Here is a 21,740-nt window from a genome sequence, read left to right as displayed (position 1 = left end):
CGGTGACAAAAGTTAGTTTGATGAGGTTGACGAGCTATTCCATCATATTCAGAATAAATGATAATTGCTCTGTGATGATAGGATTTCTCTAAAAAAAAATTGTGATTTCATTTTACTTCAAATTAATACTAAAAAATGAAAACATCTAGATTTATTGAGTCGCTACAAAAAATATTACTAATCGATCTCTTTAAATCGGAAGAAATTTTCATTTTTAAAATAGAACTTGTCCATTTCATTTTTCTTTTTGGAGAAATTTCTTATGTAATACTTAAATCTTAATTATTTAAAAAAATGTTTTAACCTCCATTCATCTATCCAAATATTAAAAATAAATTATCGGCTTTAATTTTAAAATTTAATCAAATTCTCAATTTTTTAATTTTTAAATGCGCAAAAGTTATGAAAAATGGCATATATTATTTATCTAATTTTGGGGTGTAAACATGTCAAGTGTCTACTTAATCGAGCTAAGTTTGTTTAGCACCTACTGAGCTCTTATTGACCTCGAGCTCAACTCATTAAAAAAATTTTAAGCTTGTGTTTGGCTTGATTGCTTCAGCTTGTTTGGAAAGCTCGAGCTTTACTCGATTGTCAAGCTCAATTTCTTAATTTTAAATTAAAATTTTAAAATTTTATTTTAGAACTTTCAATATTAAGAATTAATTTAAAAATGTTAGAATATATTATATAATATTAATTTAAATTAATTTTTAAATATATTTTAAGTTAATTGAGCAGTTTAACAAGCTTTCAAGTTGAGTCCGGTTGAGCTCAAGCTTGAGCTCATTTAATATATAAGTTCGAGTATAGGCTCGAGGTCGAACTCATGGCTTGAAAAGTTCGACTCGTTAACAAGAGCTCGAATCAGCTAGGGTCAATTATACCCCATATTACCCCAAATCTTTATATCTTCTTCAACCTTATGTTCACATTTCATGCTGGACTTTCAGTATGAGAAAGTTTCTCATCCACAAGGTACACCGCTTTCTAGGGCAAATACTGCTGTAAAATTCTTACATTTATTTTGATCAGAAAATCATCCTCATCCAACTTTTCTCCGATTTTGAAAAAAATTATTCTGTGCGGATACCGAACGTCATCCATGAGCGAATCAGAGTGCCTATCAATAATTTTAACCAATATAAATGGTAGAAACACAATAACTACATAATATTATCAATTAAAGACATCATTAGAGTAAGACAAATTAGTACAGAAAAAAACAGAAAAAAAAAAATGAAGCAGCTATTATTATTTAATAAAATTCCAACTATTACACTAAAATTCGTCTCAATATAATTATTTAACATACCTCAAAACTAAAAAATAACAAGCTTAACACAGACAACCACTGCTTACCCACAGGATTCACAGTATGAAAATTAGATTCATGAAAGTTGACCTGTTCTCATAGTGCCTTCTGGTTTCTAAAACTAGAACTTGAAAAACTTCTTAGTTGAGCAGGCCTTTCATCTTCTATACAAGGGTGGTAGTATAGAACAAGATTTGTGCCAATAGCGATTTTCCAATTTCTTTTAAAGCTATACTGCTGTAGTTTCGCCATTGCTAAAATTCTGTTTCGATGATCGAATAGCAGAAATCATGGTAGCACTTAGGAAGAAAGCTGTAAGCTGCATGAGAAAAATGATAATAATGTCAATAGAAACAGGAAATGTATTAGGAGAAATTGAGAATATCTGAAAAACATACATGAGCAAATCCACAGCACATAAGGCTGAATCCCTTGAAGTCAAATGGAGCATTTTCCGAGAGGAACAAAGCTAATAAGAGCGAACAATTTAGTATTAGTTTACAGCCATTCTGAAGAGCCAAATGTAGTTCTGTAGGCATAACCGTATGGTTACCTGTCAGGGGAGTAAAAAGCATGGGAGATATTATGTTAGCAATTGAGCTTATTCCTGTGATACCCCCTTGTGCCAAGCCCTGGATTAAGATGAACGTTGTAGGTTTTCAAGATAAGTAGGAACAATAAAATGGAATAAGCTTATATGATGGGATTAACCATAGCTCTTCATGTGAAGCAGTTACAAGATTTGAACGTGCATTTAAAAATGTTATTTAATGAAAAATAGTACTTAATATGATGGGATTCCTTGAGATAAAAAAGTTTTGAATAACAATGAAACAAATATTGTATAACGGAAGTGATTTTAACGGGTTCATAGGAGGATTGAGAATAGGCCAGCTTCATAAAAATTAAGGCTCAAGACAAATTAATTACTTTTTTATTATTTTTTTTTGTTTTTAGTCCCAAATCTCAAACATTTGATATTATGGTGCTTATGGTTTAATCCAGATGTAGCTTCAATAGTTCAATGTCTAATACATACACTTCCTTGAATAATTGTTTTGCGGAAAAAGTTGTATGTTTAGAACTTTAAGTTCATGAACGTGGAATCGAGCCAAATTGTTTGGGATCAAATTACTAGCCTTGCTTCAAATTACATTCCTGAATAAAAGTGATACGTCATCAAAAATGACCTTGACGAACATGAAGCTCGAGGCATATTGAAGTTGGAAACTTCCAAAGTTAAATTTGGGGCCATCCAAGCTCCAATTTCATTAAGCTTATAATCAAACTGAACATCTTGAAGAGATGAACCCAAAAATACCAAAATCGGTCCAATCCGAGCTCAAATGGGCCCAAATCAAGGGACCGAAGCACATTTGGAATGTTCAAAGCATAAATTAGATGACCAAACAATATCCAAGTATATCATGCTTACAGTCAAATCAAGTGGCTCGATGAGATGAACCTAATGAGCCTATGATCACTTAATTCCGACATCATTATGACACTTAAATGCAAGATTAATGCTCTAGGATCAATATGGGCCATCCAATGGAGCATCCAAATGCCCCAGATCTTCTCCATATTTTACGGGACATGCTGCTCTAAAAAATCTATAAATAGACCCCCACTTCCAACATGAAAGGGGGCTTGGAGCATGGACATTTGGTTGGAGATTGGAGAGAGCTTTGAGGCTTCAAGGATTTAGAGCTCCACTCAGACACCACCACTAGCAAACCTCCGTCAACCGTCGCCGAAACACCGCTTGATCGCCAAACTTCCACCCGATCGCTGACTGCCGCCGGAACCATTGCCAGACCTTTGACGAGGAACCATCGACACACCACTCCGACAATCGTCGCCCGCCGACTACAGTCCCTTTGACCACCGTCGCTCGCCAACTATGATCCCTTCGACTACCATCTCCCGCCGACAATGGTCCCTCCGACCACTATCGCTTATCGACTACAATCTCTCCAACCTCTATCGCCCGTTGACTACTGTCCCTCCGATCTCCTTCACCCACTGACTTGTAATAACTCAAATATGTGAAATAAATTTTCTTGAAAAATATGAAATTCAAAAATAGAGCGCTTTGATGCTGATCTAATGAGCGCTGTGGTGTTAGGCCATGAACTATATATATATATCTCACCTCATCGATTCTCTGTCTTGATTGCTTGTCCAAGAAGAAATTAAAAGAGAGGAAGAAAAAAGAGGAGAAAGAAATATACTTGGATCATATTTATTAGTCATTCCTCTTACATATTTTATTATATTCATTATAAGTAACTAATCTCTTACTTCTAATTCAATGATTATGATTTCTACGGATTTTTTCTCTCCTAAATCTGTCAAAAATGCATTATCTCTTGATTTCATAAGTATTCACCGTGCAAGTTTTGATATATTATAAATTTGATCATTCTAAATGATTTGATATTATTTTATTACATTTTAAATGAAATACTAAATGATATTAGATATATGATATTATAACTTCACGTGATACCCTACTGATTCACATGATTCACTAATTGGGAGTCATAAGGAGTTGAAGATTGATTGGTAGCAGTCAAGACGACTAATTCACGTGATTCAAGGAAAGTTAAAAATAGTACATTATTTGGGAGTTATAAGGGTCGACTGATTGAGAGTTATAAATATAGGAATAAAAAAGCCTTAAGATACACTCATTGAATATCTGAATACTTATATTGACATTACTACGAACACTGTAGTGATATGTAACTGATACTAATATTATTTACTGTCATTAACAATATTTAACTTTATTGATCATGATACTAATATTGTTACTGACATTATTACTGTTGATTGTTACTAATCCTGTGACAAATAATGTAATGGATTAAGATGTGATGAAGTATATAATGATAAATTGATACAAATAATCAATATATACATTAATGCATATATTTTTTTATATGAGTTATAGCATATTATTCTCATTTATCTCACATTGATTTCAGTTGTAGGATTTTAGTTACTTGATGGACTATGTGCTCAATTTGTGGTTTTACATGTTTTCAGAAAATAATAAAGATCCTATGACATGAGGCTCCGGATAAGACAAAAATGCAATCATGTTTCTTTCCGATGTTCATTGGTAAGCTCTAGTTAAATAGTTAAAATGAAATACATATATAATTTTTCCAATATAGACCATGTAGTGCAACACAACTACGATTCTTCTGATCTCTATTGCCCAATTATAGCCCTGCCATCGTTCTCTTGAGAATGACTCCCTTATCATTGAATTCTTCCAATCCTAACTATGTAATGTGCTATATATGATGCATTGAGCCAATATCTTCCTCCCGCGGAAGGGCATCATTTGTATTCGACTATAAACACTAGTGGAATCATTTAAACTGGGTCAGACCCTATGATTTTTCCTCTTTTCAGGATTTTCCACGTTAAATCTTAGTGTCTCTTATGGCTCTCACACATCTCTCTCTTTATCTGTATGTGTGTTGGATCTTCGTTCAAAGCTAAGCCATTAAACCCTCATCTCTCTACCGTCACAAATGTTCCAGGACGCAACAAAAATATTCAATAACCATTTAATTCAAATTTAGCTAAATATCTGTGGAGCAAGTTTGAATCATTTCCTTTTTTCAATCTACAAAAAAAGACTGCATAGCCCTACCAATGCTACCTCTGCTTTCTGTTCCAACCATGCATACCGCTCCTACTCATTATATTCAATATCCCGGTAAGCATTAAAAGTAGGGATATATCTTAAATACACAGATATACGTAATTTGAATAACGAAATATAAAATTTTTCAACAGTAATAAAACTATAAGCATGCAGAATCAAGTAAACTGACGAGTAAATAAATTGACTACTAAAAGCTAGTACCTGGTCATTAGGCCCAACCCTTTTTGACACGATGGTTCTTAGCTGCACATAAAATCAAATATGTTTAGCATTAAAGGTGGCAATAAGAAGGATAGGAGCTAGAGGGAGAGCGAAAAAGACATGGGATTAATTATTGGGTAAGCTGGGCGGCGCATGAGAATACTTACACATGGGTGAAGGAACACACTCAAAACCACAAAGGTTGAAGCAAAATATGGAACCTGCATGTCAATTTCCAAGTTTTTTATGAGGACACAAAAGAGCTTAACTTGGATCTAAAGTTGTGAAAAAATGATGCGTGTAAATTAAAGTTGAATCCACATACAATTCTGAAAAAGAAACAAATTCAAGTAAGGGTTCATAAAGCTAAAACTTAATTAATAGAGAAAAGGTTAATGATGATGACGAGCAATGTTGAGAACATGATGCACTCCTAAAAATCGAACAAAAAATGGCAGGGTTACTCTGTCTTAGCAGCTTAAAACGACCCTGTAACAGTGCGGATTAAGGAAATAAAGCTACTGTATCAAACAATGAAATTTTGAAGGAGTTAGAGGATCAGAAAATGGTGCTCGCTTGACAATATAATTAATGCATAGACTGATCATAAGAAGTTTTTGGCCATTATATCATTACAAATAGTGCTTAAAACTAAATGGCCGGCCCGCATAAATGTAGGTAACAATGCTCAAAAGAAAAGTATGCATTTAGTCTTTGAAGGTGCAGATAATAATAGGAGTGCTTGGAAGTACCCAGGATGACCATGCAATACTGGTGAGTAAAACCTGCATAATATCGAGGAAAACTTCAAAAAGAAAATTAAGAAAGAAAAAAAAAAAAAGACAAACAAACAGAATTATGTTAAAGAGGAAGAGAATATGGAACGAGAAGAAAAGGTTACATTTGCAAAACTTGCGAAGAGACCAACACTAAGAAGTATTTCTTCTCCAATAGCAGGTGCTAAGGTAGGCATAAGAAGCAGCTGCGCATCGAGACAATTTTAGCCATAAAAAACATATTTCACATGCAAATAAAATTTTTTATTTATGCATACTGGTTTGTATGTACTCTTATGAGCGCATTTATACATTTAGGCATGCATAAATAGACACTCAAGTAGGCAAATCAGACTTAAAAAATAATAGATGAAGATTTATAGGCACAGTTAAGCTAATTGAAGAATGATTTTGGTATAGTACCTGTGAAATAGCCCCAGCAACCCCGCTAATGAGCATTAGGTCAGCAAACTGGTCTTTGCTGAATCGGAACTGTGCTTTTAAGAAGTACTGCATTGTTAAAAGCAAGGGGCAACAATCAAAATTTTATAGCCTAATTATTTGGTGACGACACTTGAATGCTTAATTACAAGCCATCAATTCTCTGTTTATTTAAGGTCATTCCTATTTAAAGTTGATGTGAAACGTATGCATGGAACAAGAACTGCTTGGAGATTTTAATATAAGATTGTTAAAGCTTTGCTAGTTATAGAATTAATGCTTACCCAAGTTAGGTTTTCAGAATTATCAAGTCAAAATTAAGTAAGGCATGCGGTTACAACTAGATTAACAGGACCATATCAAATTGACAACATATAATTAGAGAGTAATGTTATGGTGAGAAACAATAATCCACAATTAACAAAGAGAACTCTGCATCTTGGGTCCCTCACTTATGCTCTTGACGGTGGAGCTTTAACGGAGGAAGATTGAGAGCAAACCGAGCGATGTCACTAGGAGACAAATGACGCCCAAGGTGTAGTCCGTTGGAGAGGTAGCCGGTGGTGGAGGATGAGGAGGTTGTCCCGTGAGTAGCCAATATATCTGTCGTAATCGTTCTTCAATGACTGGAGGAATTATGAAGAGATTCTGGTAGTCGTAGCTGTCCACGAAATCTTTAATCTCCGAATTAAGGTTGAGGAAAGAGTACGTCAGTGGAACCTTCTTGATCATGCATAATTACGGAACTTAAATCCGGATCCATCTCCATGAAATCAATGTAGAAAGGGAGGTAGTTGAAGTTGGTTGGAGGAGAGGGATGAGGGATGTGGAGCCTTGGGTAGGGAGAGGAGAAGAGAGGTGAGGCGGCTAGGAGAAGAAATAGACTAGAAATTTTGAAAATCTGAAATTGGTTCAGATTTTCGGAATTTATTTGCTTTTAAATGTGGTCTAATCCAATCAAAATTTGAATTTGAAATGAGGGATTTGTGGAGGGAAATTTTTGAGTTAATGAGGGAGTTAATTAGGAGCATTAGTTGGCTCTTAATTAGGCAAAGGAAGGAGGAAGAGGGGCCAGCCTAGGAGAGAGGGAGGGAGAGGGGTTTGATTTCAAATAAGTGAGCCCCAATTAAGTGAATTAATCCTTAAATCTGAAATTAAATTTCATATTTAAAGCTGCGATTAATTCCTTAATTAAAGGGAGGAAATTGAGGGGGCATTTAACTCCTAATGCAAATTTGAATTTTGGATTTGAAATTCCCTCCAAGTGACCTCTCCAAATTAGGAAGGAAACTAATCAGATGCAATGAGGGAAATATGGAGGGGACGGAGGAGGGGTTATGGCGGGTGGATGGTGGCAAAGGAAAGCCGGCGGCTGGAGGCTGGCGGCTGGAGGCCAACGGTGAGTGGAGGTGCCCGGTGGCTTTGGGGGCCAAGCTTGCCGGCGGGTGGGTGGAAAAATGAGGGGTTTTCGGCTTGGGGAGGATAGGGGAAAGGATTTGGGATCTAGGGAAAATTACCAACCTCAAATGTTGCCTTCTCAAGAACTCACAAAGAGATCTTGGAATTTTAGGAACTCACACAGAGATCCCTCTCCTTCTCGTATCACTAAGAGAACAAGGAAATATGAAATTTCATTATCAAAATAATCATCCTCTTACATAAGAAAATGACCATAAATATAGGTCTCAAAATGACAAAGAAAATAAAAGACTAAAATGCCCCGTGGGCTACAATGGCGACCAACTACCCATAAGGGCAAAAGCGGAAAAACTGAAAAATTAAAATAGACTACTACATAAAATGACTTAAAATAAAACTCCTGATCGTGGCCGTCGATCTCCGACGTCTCCGATGGTACACGTGTCGAAATCGCTGATGATGTCCTCATCAAAAGAAGCATGAGGTCTTAATGTTAATTTAACTAAGGGTTGTTTGCAATTATCTAGATTAAATATAGTTTGAAGTAAACTCAATATATTTGAAATACTTTTTTTTTGGTGTTTGGTTGGTTGTAAAAAAATTTAGATCACTTTTGGTGTTTGATAGCTATAAAGCTATGATGCACCAACACTTTTCTTCAAAGAGGCGTGTAGTGTCCGATATGTATCTGACACGAAACGCGTCCGACACTCTTCTGATAAGTGTAAGGCACGCCAAAAAGTATCTGCCTAAAAAATATTAAATACAAATTTGACACGTATGTCTTAAATATTTTACAAAATTTCTTTCAATATAATTTATTGTATTTAATTTTTTTTATTTAAAATATAAAAACTAAATTTATTATTTCCTCTCCACAACATCAAATCAATTGTCCGCACTCAATACCTGATTCATCGAATATTCACATTTTCATTTCTATTTGGAGGGTCGCAACTTTGGTTTCATAACAATGCCCCATGTCATCTCAACATCGATGTCTTACGCCATTACAACATCAGCATTTCAAAATCATCTCAACATCAAAGTCTAATAATGTATTTACATTGATGCTCGACGCTAGTCATTTCTATACCCACAAATTTGATAGCTCATCTTTATCCAATGTTATCTTAACATCGATGACTCAACACCCTCTCAACATCGATGAGAGATGCCCTCTCGACATCGACGCTCGATACTTACTGCATACATTAATGTCCGACTCTCGACAGCATTTTCATCTCTTCTTTCGATGCCTGAGACATGACATTGATGCCCAACTCTCGACATCATAATATTAATTATTTTAAGCATAAATTCTAATTAAATGAATTATTATTTCTAAATTACTTTTAATATTATACTTATTCAACTTTTATACACTATTTTTAAAATATAAAATTATAATACCGTGTCCAAGTCGTGCTCGTATCCTACATTTTCAATAATTGATGTCTCGTGTCCGTGTTGTGTCATATTTGTGTTGTCGTATTTGTGTCTGTGCATTATAGCTGTAAAGTGAATCCAAACCTTATAGTTGGCAAGGTCGCATGTCATCGGTGGGATCAGAGGTTACATGTGTGATCACAAGCAACCTAGATATAGCAGAAGTGCGGTCCACATTAGGTCGTGGGTGTGGATGTATAGTGAGGTTTTGGAAACAAAAGTCAAGATGGAACATGTCATTGCTTCATCACATGGTGTGCTCCAAATTCTTCCAACTGGAGTGAATCCAGAATACACAAAAATGGCCTATTAGTGGTATCAAGTACACCAAAAATTTATTTCAAATTTGCTTTTCTTCCAACCAAACACTAAAATTTTTAAAATACCTGTATTTCATATTCAATACACTCAAACAGCCCACAGATAATTTACATCTACTTCAAAATCTTTTTCCATCGATGCAAAATTAACTTTGAGATAATAGGTATGGAAGTTCTAATCATCACATACTCTAAAACTGACTCATGCCAAATTTATCACATATTGCAAAACTGCCTCATGCAAAATGCAACTACAATATCAGCATAACGAGAATTATTGACTAGTAAAATCAATGTTCTTGTCACAAGGAAATTTATTTATTCAATCTTTTATGTAATTCTACCACTGCAAACTTCTTATAAAAAACTATAGAATATTGCATAAACCATCAAACTTTATAAAGTAGAAATGCATACCGAGAAATTTATTCTCTATAAAGGGAAAGTTGAGTACACATAAGATACAGTGGATGGCCTAGGAAAAAAAGACAGCAATATTGCACCAAAAGAAAACTCTGATAAAAAGTTTATTACAAATACGTAGATTAATTCATCTCTTGCTCCTAAAGTCTTTTTCTATTGTTCCTAAGATGGTTATAATTTGAGAAATGAAAGCAATTTAGATGGGGAGTAACAAACCTAAAACCTTGTAACAAAAAGTAACAATAAAATAGGCAGAGAAAATCTTAATTACTGCAGGAATACAACACTAAAAAGGAGTAAGTTACCAGTATAGAAGCCTGTAAACCACTTGAACCAAAGCTATCAATAAATGCAACAACAGCTGCTCGTGACAGTATCAAGCTGCACGAGCATGAATAACAGAGCTAAGTATTCAGCACAAATTTTAGCCCAATGGAAAGGGGTGAAAAAAAGAGGATTTCTTTTTAAGAAATATAATGAAGAACAGTCCAACTCCTACAGTTTAAATGTGGATATGAATTAAGGTTTGTTTTCCCAGTGGTAATCTCACTGTTTCAGTCACAGTAAATGAAAACCAATACCATAACAGACCATGACTGTCATGTGTTAAAGGATTTTCCATTTCATCTGCACCAATTGAAAATTTTCCTTTAAAAGTAATTGTGCCCTTGCCTTCAATGATACGCTCACCTCATTGCTCTAAGGTAACGTCATTTTATGGCCACAATGCCCAAATAATCGAAGTAATCATGAAATCAGTGAATATCTTTCAAATAGTTTTGTTCTACATATGAGCCACCAAACCATACATTTCGACATTAAATGCGTCGGAGTTTCATTCAGCAGAATGGTTGTTCATCTCTGGACAAGATTTTGAAAGTAATTTCTGCCACTAACCATTTACAATGTTAAAGATTAGAGAGTTTGCTCTGATGAATACCATGACCTCTTCGAAGAACTGCTATCAACAACTATTTTAATCTATAGTAATTTGATATAAAACTGAAGATTGAATGATGAGTGATGGCAGAATCTATGACAAGTAGAGTATTTACTCGTCAAATTCTTAAAGGCTGTTTGGTATCTTATTTTTAGGCAATATTTAGCTTAAATCCTACCAAACAGAATTTTGGTGACTCTAAATTCTACTTTTTTAATACATATAGTTATTGATAAAATTCATGATTTATTATGTAACATTGTTTACAGGATTAATAGTTTCAAATTTTCTTTTCTGGCAATCATGAATTCCGAAGCAAATAGCCAAACAATATATCAAAACTTAGTTTTAGTAAGATTTAATAGTTCTCATGTCAAACAGTTTTCAGGAATTAATCCTCTCAAGTTTTACTGAAACTGAATTTGTTAAATCCTACATGAGCAATTCCTCTTAAGCCAGACAGCCCTTTGAATATTCACTTCATTCTTTTCTTTATTTTGTGTTTTAGAAAAGTTATAGAATATAAAACTCACTAAAATGAATCGAAATAGCTATCAAAGACGAAGACGGGAATCGAGAATTGCTACTTACCTACTTCTGAAAAGGCTAACCATATCCAACAGCGATGAGACCTTCCCAAGGATCGGCAGCTTTGCAGGTGATTCAGAATCCGAGAGCGGGGAAGGAGAGCAGAGGGGACGGCAGGATTCGTCGGCGAGAGAAGCTCCTCCATCCGTTTCAGCAAGGAAGAATCTCAGGTACAGCATTGCTGAAATGGCCACGGCAGCAGAGATCTTGAAGGTGAGGAAGGTCGGTACGAAGCGAGCGGTTAGGGTTGCTGATACGAATCCAGCGGTGCAGATGCCGGAGAGTACACCGAACGCCGAGATCCGTCGCCGCTCGCATGTTTTGTCAGCCTGTGGAGATTGCCGAGCATGTTAAATCTCTCGTAAGGAAATTAAAAATTCATGTGAACATTTTCCGCAACACTAAAACGAGCTATTGAGTTTGAATATCACAACAGTCTTTCTATATAAACATTTTATTGTTCAAATTACTATTAAAATTAATATAATTGAGAATTTTAATGGCTCAAAAAGATTATCTTTAAGAATGTTTCTATATTCTTCAACCATTATCACATTTTTGAGCCATGATAACTCCTCTTGCTTGATAGCTACTAATATTGATTGTCAACCAACTCAAGAGGAATATCATGCTATCTAAAATAGCTCTATCATCTATATCAAAAGTTTTATTTCCTTTTCTTGACAATACAATCATTTTCTTTTAGGAAGACTTGGCTTATGCTAGTTAGGGTGGTTGAATACAGATGAATACCTTTTGGGGCTGTTTGATAGTAGGATTTAGTCCAGATTTGAGCGAAATCCAGCCAAATGACCTAAAATGCAAAACCAAATCTCACGGCAAATGAAAGCTACCATATACAAAAAATTCCACCTTTTCATCCTAAATCCCAGATTTCTGAAATCTTTTTTTTTTATTTTGTCAGATTTACAAAATCAATTGACTCGAGAGGAATAGTCCGCTCGTTAAATCCGCACTATAGCCAAACAGTCACACTGGATTTATCATAAATGTTACCAAACAATTTACAGGATTTAGACCCCTCAGAATTTTCGAAATACGGATTTACGAAATCCTACTTAAATCAAATCCTGGGTGCTACCAAACAACCCCTTTGTTTTGAAAGATCATTCCACTTTACAACCACCCTGCAATTGATATCGAATTGGCGCCATATAGATTGTAACTTATGTGCACCAAATTACTCTCACTTATAATCAAATTGTTATATATTGTTACATAAGCCTTCTAACTACAAAGATAGAAGTGATGCGGACATCAGATAGGCTACACTTCTCTGGCGGAGCATTGGAGCTAAGAGGACTACCACTACCCATTATTCTCTGAGAATTCTCTTTTTCTGTTATGCCTAGGACTAGTTACTTTTCAGCTGCTCTTTCTAACTACGGTTTCCGTTTTCTTTAGTTTATATGGCTGTAGAAGCTTAGAAAAACTCAGCTTATCTAATTTTAACACAGTAATACTGTAACACCCCAGGCATCCATAGTGAAAGGATTCGTCTGACATTCTGATCGAGGGTTTTACAAATACTAGTTAGCTGCAAGGAACTCTACTGTTCCATTGCCCTTCCCTTCCCTTCGGTTCATTCTCTTCTACTGTTTGTCGCTGCATCATCACTGGTATCAGAGCTAGTGCCGGCATCAATGGAGGAGAGCAACTGACCCAGGACCGACGGCGATCGGAGCTTGGAGGCGTTGTGGGAAACGCAAAAGCAAACCTCCAAGTAATTGGAGGAGCTCATCAATAACTTTGCACGATTCGCGGACGAAATGCACGATGAAATGCGGAAAGTAAGGGCGGCTATCAATCCAGTAGCTCACCCGGCATTTCCGGCAACCATACCGGCGCCCATAAGACATTTACAGGGAGAGACCCTTCCGAGACGGGGTCCTCTTGTATGCCCAGAAGTTACAGATTCAGAGTTTGAAGCCATTTTGAAAGAAGAACCATCGAATGCGGAGGAGGAATTCCCGATACCGAGAGCAGATAGAATGAGAAGGCCACGTTCGATGAGAGCCGAACACGAAGGTATGCGCATTAAACTTAATATTCCTTTTTTTTTTTAAAGGGAGACTGCATATAGAAGACTACTTAGTTTGGGAAGCGGCGGTCAAAAATTTCTTCGAGTACATGGAAATCCCGCCGGCCAAACAAGTAAAATATGTTGCATGCCGCTTAAAGGGGGGAGCGAGCGCCTGGTGGATGCAAGTACTCCAAAGCCGCCGACGCGAAGGCAGAGGAGCTGTGCGGAGTTGGAGCCGCATGAAGCAATTGATGAGGCAGCATTTCCTACCCACGGATTTCGAGCAGCTTCTGTACATTCAATACCAGCACTACAAGCAGGGACATCGCTCGGTCAGTGAGTATACAAAGGAGTTTTATAGGCACAGCGCCCGCAATAATCTTTTGGAATCGAAAAATCAACTGGTCGCACGTTACACCGGCGGCTTGAAGGAAGGAGTTCGGGACAAACTAGAACTCAATTCGGTGTGGACACTTTCCCAGGCAGTGAACTTCGCTCTTAAGGCCGAAGTCCAATTACAAAGATCGTATAAGCCAATAGCTGCTCGAAGAACCTTCGTTGAGGCTAATTCAGGGAATTATAAGACCGATGGAACTCAAGCCAAGGATCTTGCATCTAGCTCGAATCCTGTGAGACCAATATAAGTGAAATTGACAGGAGAAGACAAATTACCTTTCTGGCTGCGGGTAACTGGAGGCCAAGATAATCCGTATGCCAAACCGTCCAACATTAAGTGCTTTAGATGCTTACAATCTGGGATTGGCCGACGCCCAAGTCCATAACGGAAGTGAGGAGCTTCCATGATTTGGCCAATTACTACCAACGTTTCATCAAAGGTTTCGGGGAGATCACGGCACCCATCACCAATTGTCTAAAGTCCTCAAAATTTTCATAGGGGCGGGATCAACAACAGAGTTTTGAGTTGATAAAGGCCACTCTCAGCTCTGCACCTGTGACTCCCCAGGCATCCATAATGAAAGGATTCGTCGACAGTCTTGATCAACCATAACTTTCTGCTCGCTTGCTCTGACCTGAAATTGTTAACCACATATAATGAGCTTCAAAAAGCTCAGCAGGTCACCAAAGCCTACAACTGAAATCAAAGTACGGTACTGAAACAATATGCATGTCAGTCCATCAAATCCATAACAATCAGTTGCACATGATCAGTGAATCTATGCAGCAGATACGAAAAATCAGTAATCAATGCATGATCGATACAATCCAAAATCATCGGTAAAAAAATCGATAAACAGTAGGAAGAAATCCATAAAGCTCCATGAATCAGTACATACGATAAATCTCGTAAGAATCCAATCAAATCGATAGAGGAAAATCGTCGTCTCGATAATAATCATTAAATCAATATCGTATCAATATAATCAATCAAATCAATAAATCAACAATCAAGCAAATCAATAAATCAATCAAATCAATTTATAAATAATCACGTGCTATAAGAATCAATACAATGAATCAATGTATCAGTGGATCAGTAGTATCGGTATTAATATCTGTAGTATCAATAGTATCCATGAATCAATGAATCCATAATATCGATAAATCAATAATATCGATATCTGTATCCATGAATCAATACAATATCAATATCCATATCGGTGTCGGTATCCATGAATCAATACAATATCCACATCCATATCGGTGCCAGTATCTAGTGACATGAATAACATGCAATATCAATGAAATCGTACAGTAACAATAAATCCGTCAATAAATAAATTTCAATACAAATCCGTCGATATCAATCATGCGTAGGGTAATCAATAAATCAATCAGTAATCAATAGATCAATTCATATCAGGAAATCCATACAAGTTAATGTCAATAAAATCCATAATGAGATCATAAGGACAATACTGTACACATGCAATTCAATACAATAGTCTTATTGAACAAGTACAATCACTGGCTATTAAGGCATTTTTCGAGTCGATAATCCATTGTGCTGTTGTAGAAATTCATAGTGCTGTTGTAGAAATCCATAAATATATCTGTTGGCTCAATAAGAGTCGTCACTTTGTGCCCGTCGGCCACCCGTTGGCATAATAATCTCCTTATGACTCCCAATCGTTATATCAATGATCAATAGAGGATAACATCAAACCCTTTTTAAAGGAAAGCCCGTCGGCCCACCATCATGTACAGGTCAAGTCAATCTCCAACCAACGGTTCAACCAGTCTTCACTTGTTTTTCAGTAATATAACAATATATCAATCATATATCCATATTCGTATGCATATTCAATCATTCAAATCATCAATTCAGAAAATCAGAAGTCGTACAAGAAATCGGCGGCATAACGGCAGTACACGGAATGTACACAGAAATCACAAATTCATAAATTTACCAAATTACCACAGATCATGGAAAATAACAAAATAAGACTTTTATCGTACTAAAGCAACATTTTTCAACATACTGATAATTTTCTATTCGATAAAAATCGCACATAACTCAAAATAACCGATAGAAACTTTACAGACAATACTCAAATCTTGTAAAAATATCATATCAAAAACATATCAAAAGTTGTGCGGTAAAACTTTCGTCAATACAAAATTATGCGCGTTTTTTGGTAACGGAAATACAAATATGAGCATAGAAATATCAAAATTTGAAATCTTTGAAGTCAGAAATAGGATTCGGATTCCTTACTTCGAGACAAACAAATCTTCCAACTGCGTCGTCGGACGAAAAGCGCTCCGTGGGCTCCAAAACCAAGCTCTTTTCCTTTCTTTCCTTCTCTTTCTCTCTCTTGCTTTCTCTTTCTCTCTCTTCAAATGATTCAAAATATCTCAAATCCGATACTTATCAAGCAGGATCGTCCAGGACGATGCCCAGATCGTCCCGGGACGAACTCCTCTGGACACGGATCGTACAGACGAAAATTAATTCCAATTTGTTTCGTCCCTGGACGATGCTATCTATTCGGTTCGACCCTTACAGGTTCGTCCAGACGAAATTGACAGATTCTTCACAATTTTTTTCAATTCGTCCCGTACTAAGAACATGCTGAGATGTTTGGTGCAGTAAAATCACAAGAAATGGGAAGAAATGCTATGTCATTTGGAGTTTGCTTATAATGCGTCCTTCAATAGATCTACTGGACTATGCCCATTTTAGGTATTCTACACTAAAATTCCCAACCAATTGGTAGACCTCGCCATTCTACCTAAAGGCAACAAAACTTTAGCCAGCAAAACAATTAGTGAAGTTCAGGACACTCTCCGGACTGTCAAGGAAAATCTGCAAAAGGCCAACTACAAATATAAGCAAAATGCTGATAGCCACCGCCGGTTTAAGTCATTCAACGTGGGAGATCTAGTAATGCTTCGGATGCGGCGAGAGCGTTATCCACAAGGAATGTATTCCAAGCTCTGTCCCAGGAAGATAGGGCCCTTCCCTATACTTAGCAAGATCAACAACAATGCCTATGTGATTGACTTACCCGCAGATATTCACACTGCGTCCACTTTCAACTTTGCAGACTTATACAGTTTTCATCCTCCTGATGATGCACAGCCTACTACCACCTCGTCGGAGTCGGGTTTTTCGGAGTCGGGGGAGGACTGATGCGGACATCAGATAGGCTACACTTCTCTGGCGGAGCATTGGAGCTAAGAGGACTACCACTACCCATTATTCTCTGAGAATTCCCTTTTTCTGTTATGCCTAGGACTAGTTACTTTTCAGCTGCTCTTTCTAATTACGGTTTTCGTTTTCTTTAGTTTATATGGCTTTAGAAGCTTAGAAAAACTTAGCTTATCTAATTTTAACACAGTAATACTATTTAGCTGCAAGGAACTCTACTGTTCCATTGCCCTTCCCTTCCCTTCGGTTCATTCTCTTCTACTGTTTGCCGCTGCATCAAGAAGTCTCAAGTCTGTGTTGATCACTCCCCTTTGACTATGAAATTATTTATTTATAAAACATTAAACTGTCTCAAACAGAACCTTATTCAATAAATGCTCTCATCTTTGTTTATTTTCTATTTTCACTCTTATATTTTATCATTTGACATCCTTACAGTATACACAATGTTCATTAATATTGTAAAAAAATAATAATAATAAAATGAAAAAGGTAGCTTAGCTTACCACATAAGCATGGGTGAGGCATAGCATGGTGCCATCACAAAACATTCCAGTAAGCATCTTAATGCCGTAGTAGGCATAAACGAAGGGCCTTCCTCGACCAAATGCCAATATAACTGCAATAGTTAAGCTTTTTATTTTCCGTATTTCTTTCTTTCTTATTAATGAAAAATGATTTCTACCAACAAAAAAAAATGTAGATTATATATTAGAGAAAAAGAAAACAATAAATATATCTTCATTTCGACCTAAGATAATAAAGGTGAAAGTAATTTAAAATTAATAAAGTGTGGAATTAACATAAAGATTTGTAAACAAATTATATATATATTTCTTAAAAATATTTTAATCTTAAGTAAATTAATAAAAATAATCCTAAATACAACTTTTGCAGAAAAATCCAAGAAGAAACTGAAATTAATTTTTTACAGATTGTGACTTTTCCTCTAGAAAAATCGACAGCACTGCAAAATATGCTTTTTTTCGATGAAATTCATTCAGTTATTATTTTTAAAAATTTGTGTAATAAAACATTTTTTCAATTAAAAGAGTTTTTTATAATAATAATTTTAAAGTTAATTTTATAAAAAATTGCAACTACTTCAAACTAATCCTAAATTTCATTTTCACTTTTCCCCTTTTTGGACAGTTTTCTCTCGTTATCCACTTTGTGCACAAATCTCCACTTATTATTAAAGGATTAGAAGGCTCCCAAAGCAAAGGAGATGGCGAGATGCCATTGGAAGGTGACTTAGTGCTTTGCCCACTTCCTTCTCTCCCAAACTTGCCTTTGCTTTTTTGGCTTCCAGACAAATATGTAAAAAGCAGATTTATAAAATCAACCTTCTATTCGTTCCTTCACTGGAAATCTATCGCACCGACTTTGATAAAATGGTCGGCAGTGAATCAGGACGCTTTACAGTTTACACCATGACCTTCTAGATTACTTTCTAGCTAACTTTACTGATTACATTAATCTTTTGCTTGACAATTAAGATAATTTTTTTGCTTTCAACGGTAAAAAATATAATCTACAATTAAAAATATTAAAATTTATTTTAAATATAGTTTGTTTAACTGTTATAAAAGCCGTTTATCAAATAAAATAAAAGATCAATGCAATAATGATTCTTTAGTTATTTATATTAAAAAATAAATATTTAATTTAAAAAATCATTTAATTTTTCAGAATATAAAAAATAAATATTATAAATTGTAAGATTTTTATTATCTTATATATATAACAAATTAAAAAAATCAACATAATAATAATTTTCTTTAATAAATTTTTATGTGGACATAATTACCTAAGGGGATGATACACACTGTCATAGGAAGAGTGAGCATGGACTTCCGACCGTACTTGTCTGATAGATTTCCAATCACAGGTGTCACTAAGAAAGTTCCCAAGCCAGTGATCTGAAGCAAATTAAATAATTAGCTTATGAGAAAATAAAAAAAATATAATATAAGTAATAAAAAAGTATTTACATGAAAATTTTGAAGTGGTCATAAATTAATTTTTTTTATAACATTGTATTCACATAAATAAATATATAAAATAGAATATATATTAATTTATATTTGTTTTTTTTGTCTAAATAGATTGTTTATGGTGAATATTTAATTTCTGTTTTTCTACAAAAAAATTATTTGTTTTTTTTTGTCTAAATAGATTGTTTATGGTGAATATTTAATTTATGTTTTTCTACAAATTTTTTTTAATTAATTAAATTGAATTAAGTTTAATGCTGTATTTATTTTTAATCTACACATATTATATTAGAGATTATCTACTTACACAATAATGTTTTAACAGAATATAGGTTAGTGTACGCGCGTTAATATTAATGCACTTAGTCAACATGAAAGAAAGGAACTTCTGTCTTATATTAATTATTGGAATTATAGTACTCCAAAATAGATATTTTGTCAGAAATGTTAAATAAATAATAAATAATAAAATTTAATAAAAATACATGCAAGGTGTCAATTTGAGCGTTGTTTTGTAATATTAAATAATTATATCATAGTTAATAAATAAGTAATTTTTAATTTAATCATTTGTCTCAATATTCTGATTAAAATATATTTTAATTTGCTTCTAATATAACTTTTTATTCTTTATTAATCATATATAAAATTTAGATCATAATATTTTGATTAAAATTTGATTAAGATGAATTTTTAAAATTTAACTTTTATTAAGAAAAATATAATGTATAAATACTTATTTATCTATTAAATTACACATTAAAATAAATTTAAAATTTTCAAAATCAATCGCAATCATTTTTTTTTTCTTTTTTCTATTATATATCGCAATCAAATTTGTTCCGAATATCTTAAATAATTTAGGGTCTACCTCATTCATCTAACTTGCAACTGGTAATTAACAGTAATCATTCATCTAACTTTCATCTGGTAATTTACAGTAAAATCACTGGGAACATTTTCCACTGAATGTAATTAGTGTTTTCTCCCATATAAAATTGTTCTTCATATAGTTTTTCTTACTCAATTAGTGAATACTGCATGAAGTTAATGATGCTAATTAGCAACTTAATTAAGAACAGTTAAGTTAATATTAACTTTGCAGCTCACTGGCTTACCATTTGATAAGGTCTACAGTATGGAAATTTATGAGAGATTGCGAAGAGAAGAAAAAAATTGCAAAGAAAATTAGAGATGCCAAACCTCATAAAAAAATGATGATTAATTTATATGAAAGAATTAACTTACAGCCTGCGTTAAACCAGTGAGATAAATGGCGAGTGAGCACCGGTCTTCGCTGGGGCAAAGCGCTTCCATGGTGACGTCTGTGATAGACGGAATCACGATGCAGTTTGCGAAGTAAAAGAGAAAGGCACAGACGAGCAAGTGCCAAAGCCCTTTAAAATCCTCCATCTCTCTCTCTCTCTCTTCGATCTACTTCTCTCTCTCTCTCTGTCTAGGCAATAGATCGAACAGTTAGATGTTTAATATATATAGGCAATAGCATGAGTACTGTTGGGACAAAGTAAAACATTTCTTTTAAGAAAGGAGGAGTGTAGTTCTGCTATTATCTTTGCTTCTGGAGTGGTAACAATTATTACGTCTTCCGATCGGACGCAGAGGAACGTCCTGCGTCCTATCGGAGGTCAAATCCCACCAAAAAACGAGTTTTACCGAGCAATATTAAACAATAACGAGGAATACCATCATTTGAAGACTCAATACCGAGTTATACCGAGCTAAACCGAGAAATACCGAGTTATACAAAAGTTGTACAGAGTTTTTTCTAGAAAAACTCGGTATTTCTCGGTACAGCTCGGTATAACTCGGTATTGATCTTCAAAGAGCAGTATTTCTCGTTAATATCAAATAATACCTAGTTGTACCAAGTAAATACCGAGTTTTTTGGCAGGATTTTACTTCCAACCGGACGTTCCTCTACGTCCTTACACCGGACGTAATAAAAGTTCCTGGGGTGGTGCAGTGAAAGCAGCAGGGTTTAGGGGGAGAAAATGATATTAATTATTATTATTATTTGGCGTACTATATTTGTTCTATTTTAGCGACTTTTATATCTCGGCCTTATATTTTGAAAGCGTGTCGGATGGAGGAGGAGGTAATTATTGGGTGGTGGTGGATCAAAGGAGAATGAGAGGACGTCGCTGGGCTTGCTTGCACGTTAGGATCTGCAGTCCGGGGAAATTGGCATTGGATGCAATCAAATTTTACATAATTAGCCTTCAGGCCTTTGGATTTTTTTTTTTTTTTTTAACATAATTTACAGATCTACTGTAGGAATGGTCATTGCGGTGCTATAGGAATGGTCGTTGCGGGTATAGATTATCAAGAAATCTGAGTTTTTTTTAATAGAAATATATCTTAAATCATTTTTATTAATGATTAGAAGATCGCAAGAAAATTTTTGAATTCTAAAGATAAAAAATCAGTTAAAATTTTAAATAGAAAATAACATGAGAATTTCTTCATAGTGTATGTCATGCCTAGAATTTGAGACCTTTTAGAGGA

The 21,740-nt window shown here is 34.9% G+C and overlaps 1 protein-coding gene across 1 annotated transcript; it reads right to left on the bottom strand.

The window, feature by feature from the left end:
• Positions 1-1,228: 1,228 nt before the first annotated feature.
• LOC110102934 (hippocampus abundant transcript 1 protein) lies at positions 1,229-20,749 on the bottom strand. Its single transcript, XM_020831456.2, has 13 exons — positions 20,463-20,749; positions 19,028-19,139; positions 17,724-17,836; positions 11,564-11,889; positions 10,338-10,413; positions 6,404-6,490; positions 6,106-6,186; positions 5,957-5,989; positions 5,372-5,425; positions 5,205-5,246; positions 1,869-1,947; positions 1,714-1,784; positions 1,229-1,634 (listed from the first exon to the last, which is right to left on the bottom strand). The coding sequence occupies exons 1-13, from the start codon at positions 20,625-20,627 to the stop codon at positions 1,545-1,547; spliced, it is 1,329 nt and encodes a 442-aa protein (XP_020687115.1). The 5' UTR covers positions 20,628-20,749; the 3' UTR covers positions 1,229-1,544.
• Between the last annotated feature and the right edge of the window lie 991 nt (positions 20,750-21,740).

The sequence above is a fragment of the Dendrobium catenatum genome, unplaced genomic scaffold, assembly GCF_001605985.2.
Source record: "Dendrobium catenatum unplaced genomic scaffold, ASM160598v2 fragScaff_scaffold_315, whole genome shotgun sequence".
NCBI classification, from domain to species: domain Eukaryota; kingdom Viridiplantae; phylum Streptophyta; class Magnoliopsida; order Asparagales; family Orchidaceae; genus Dendrobium; species Dendrobium catenatum.
Note: the sequence above shows the minus strand (reverse complement) of the source record. Positions and strands in the feature narration are given on the sequence as shown.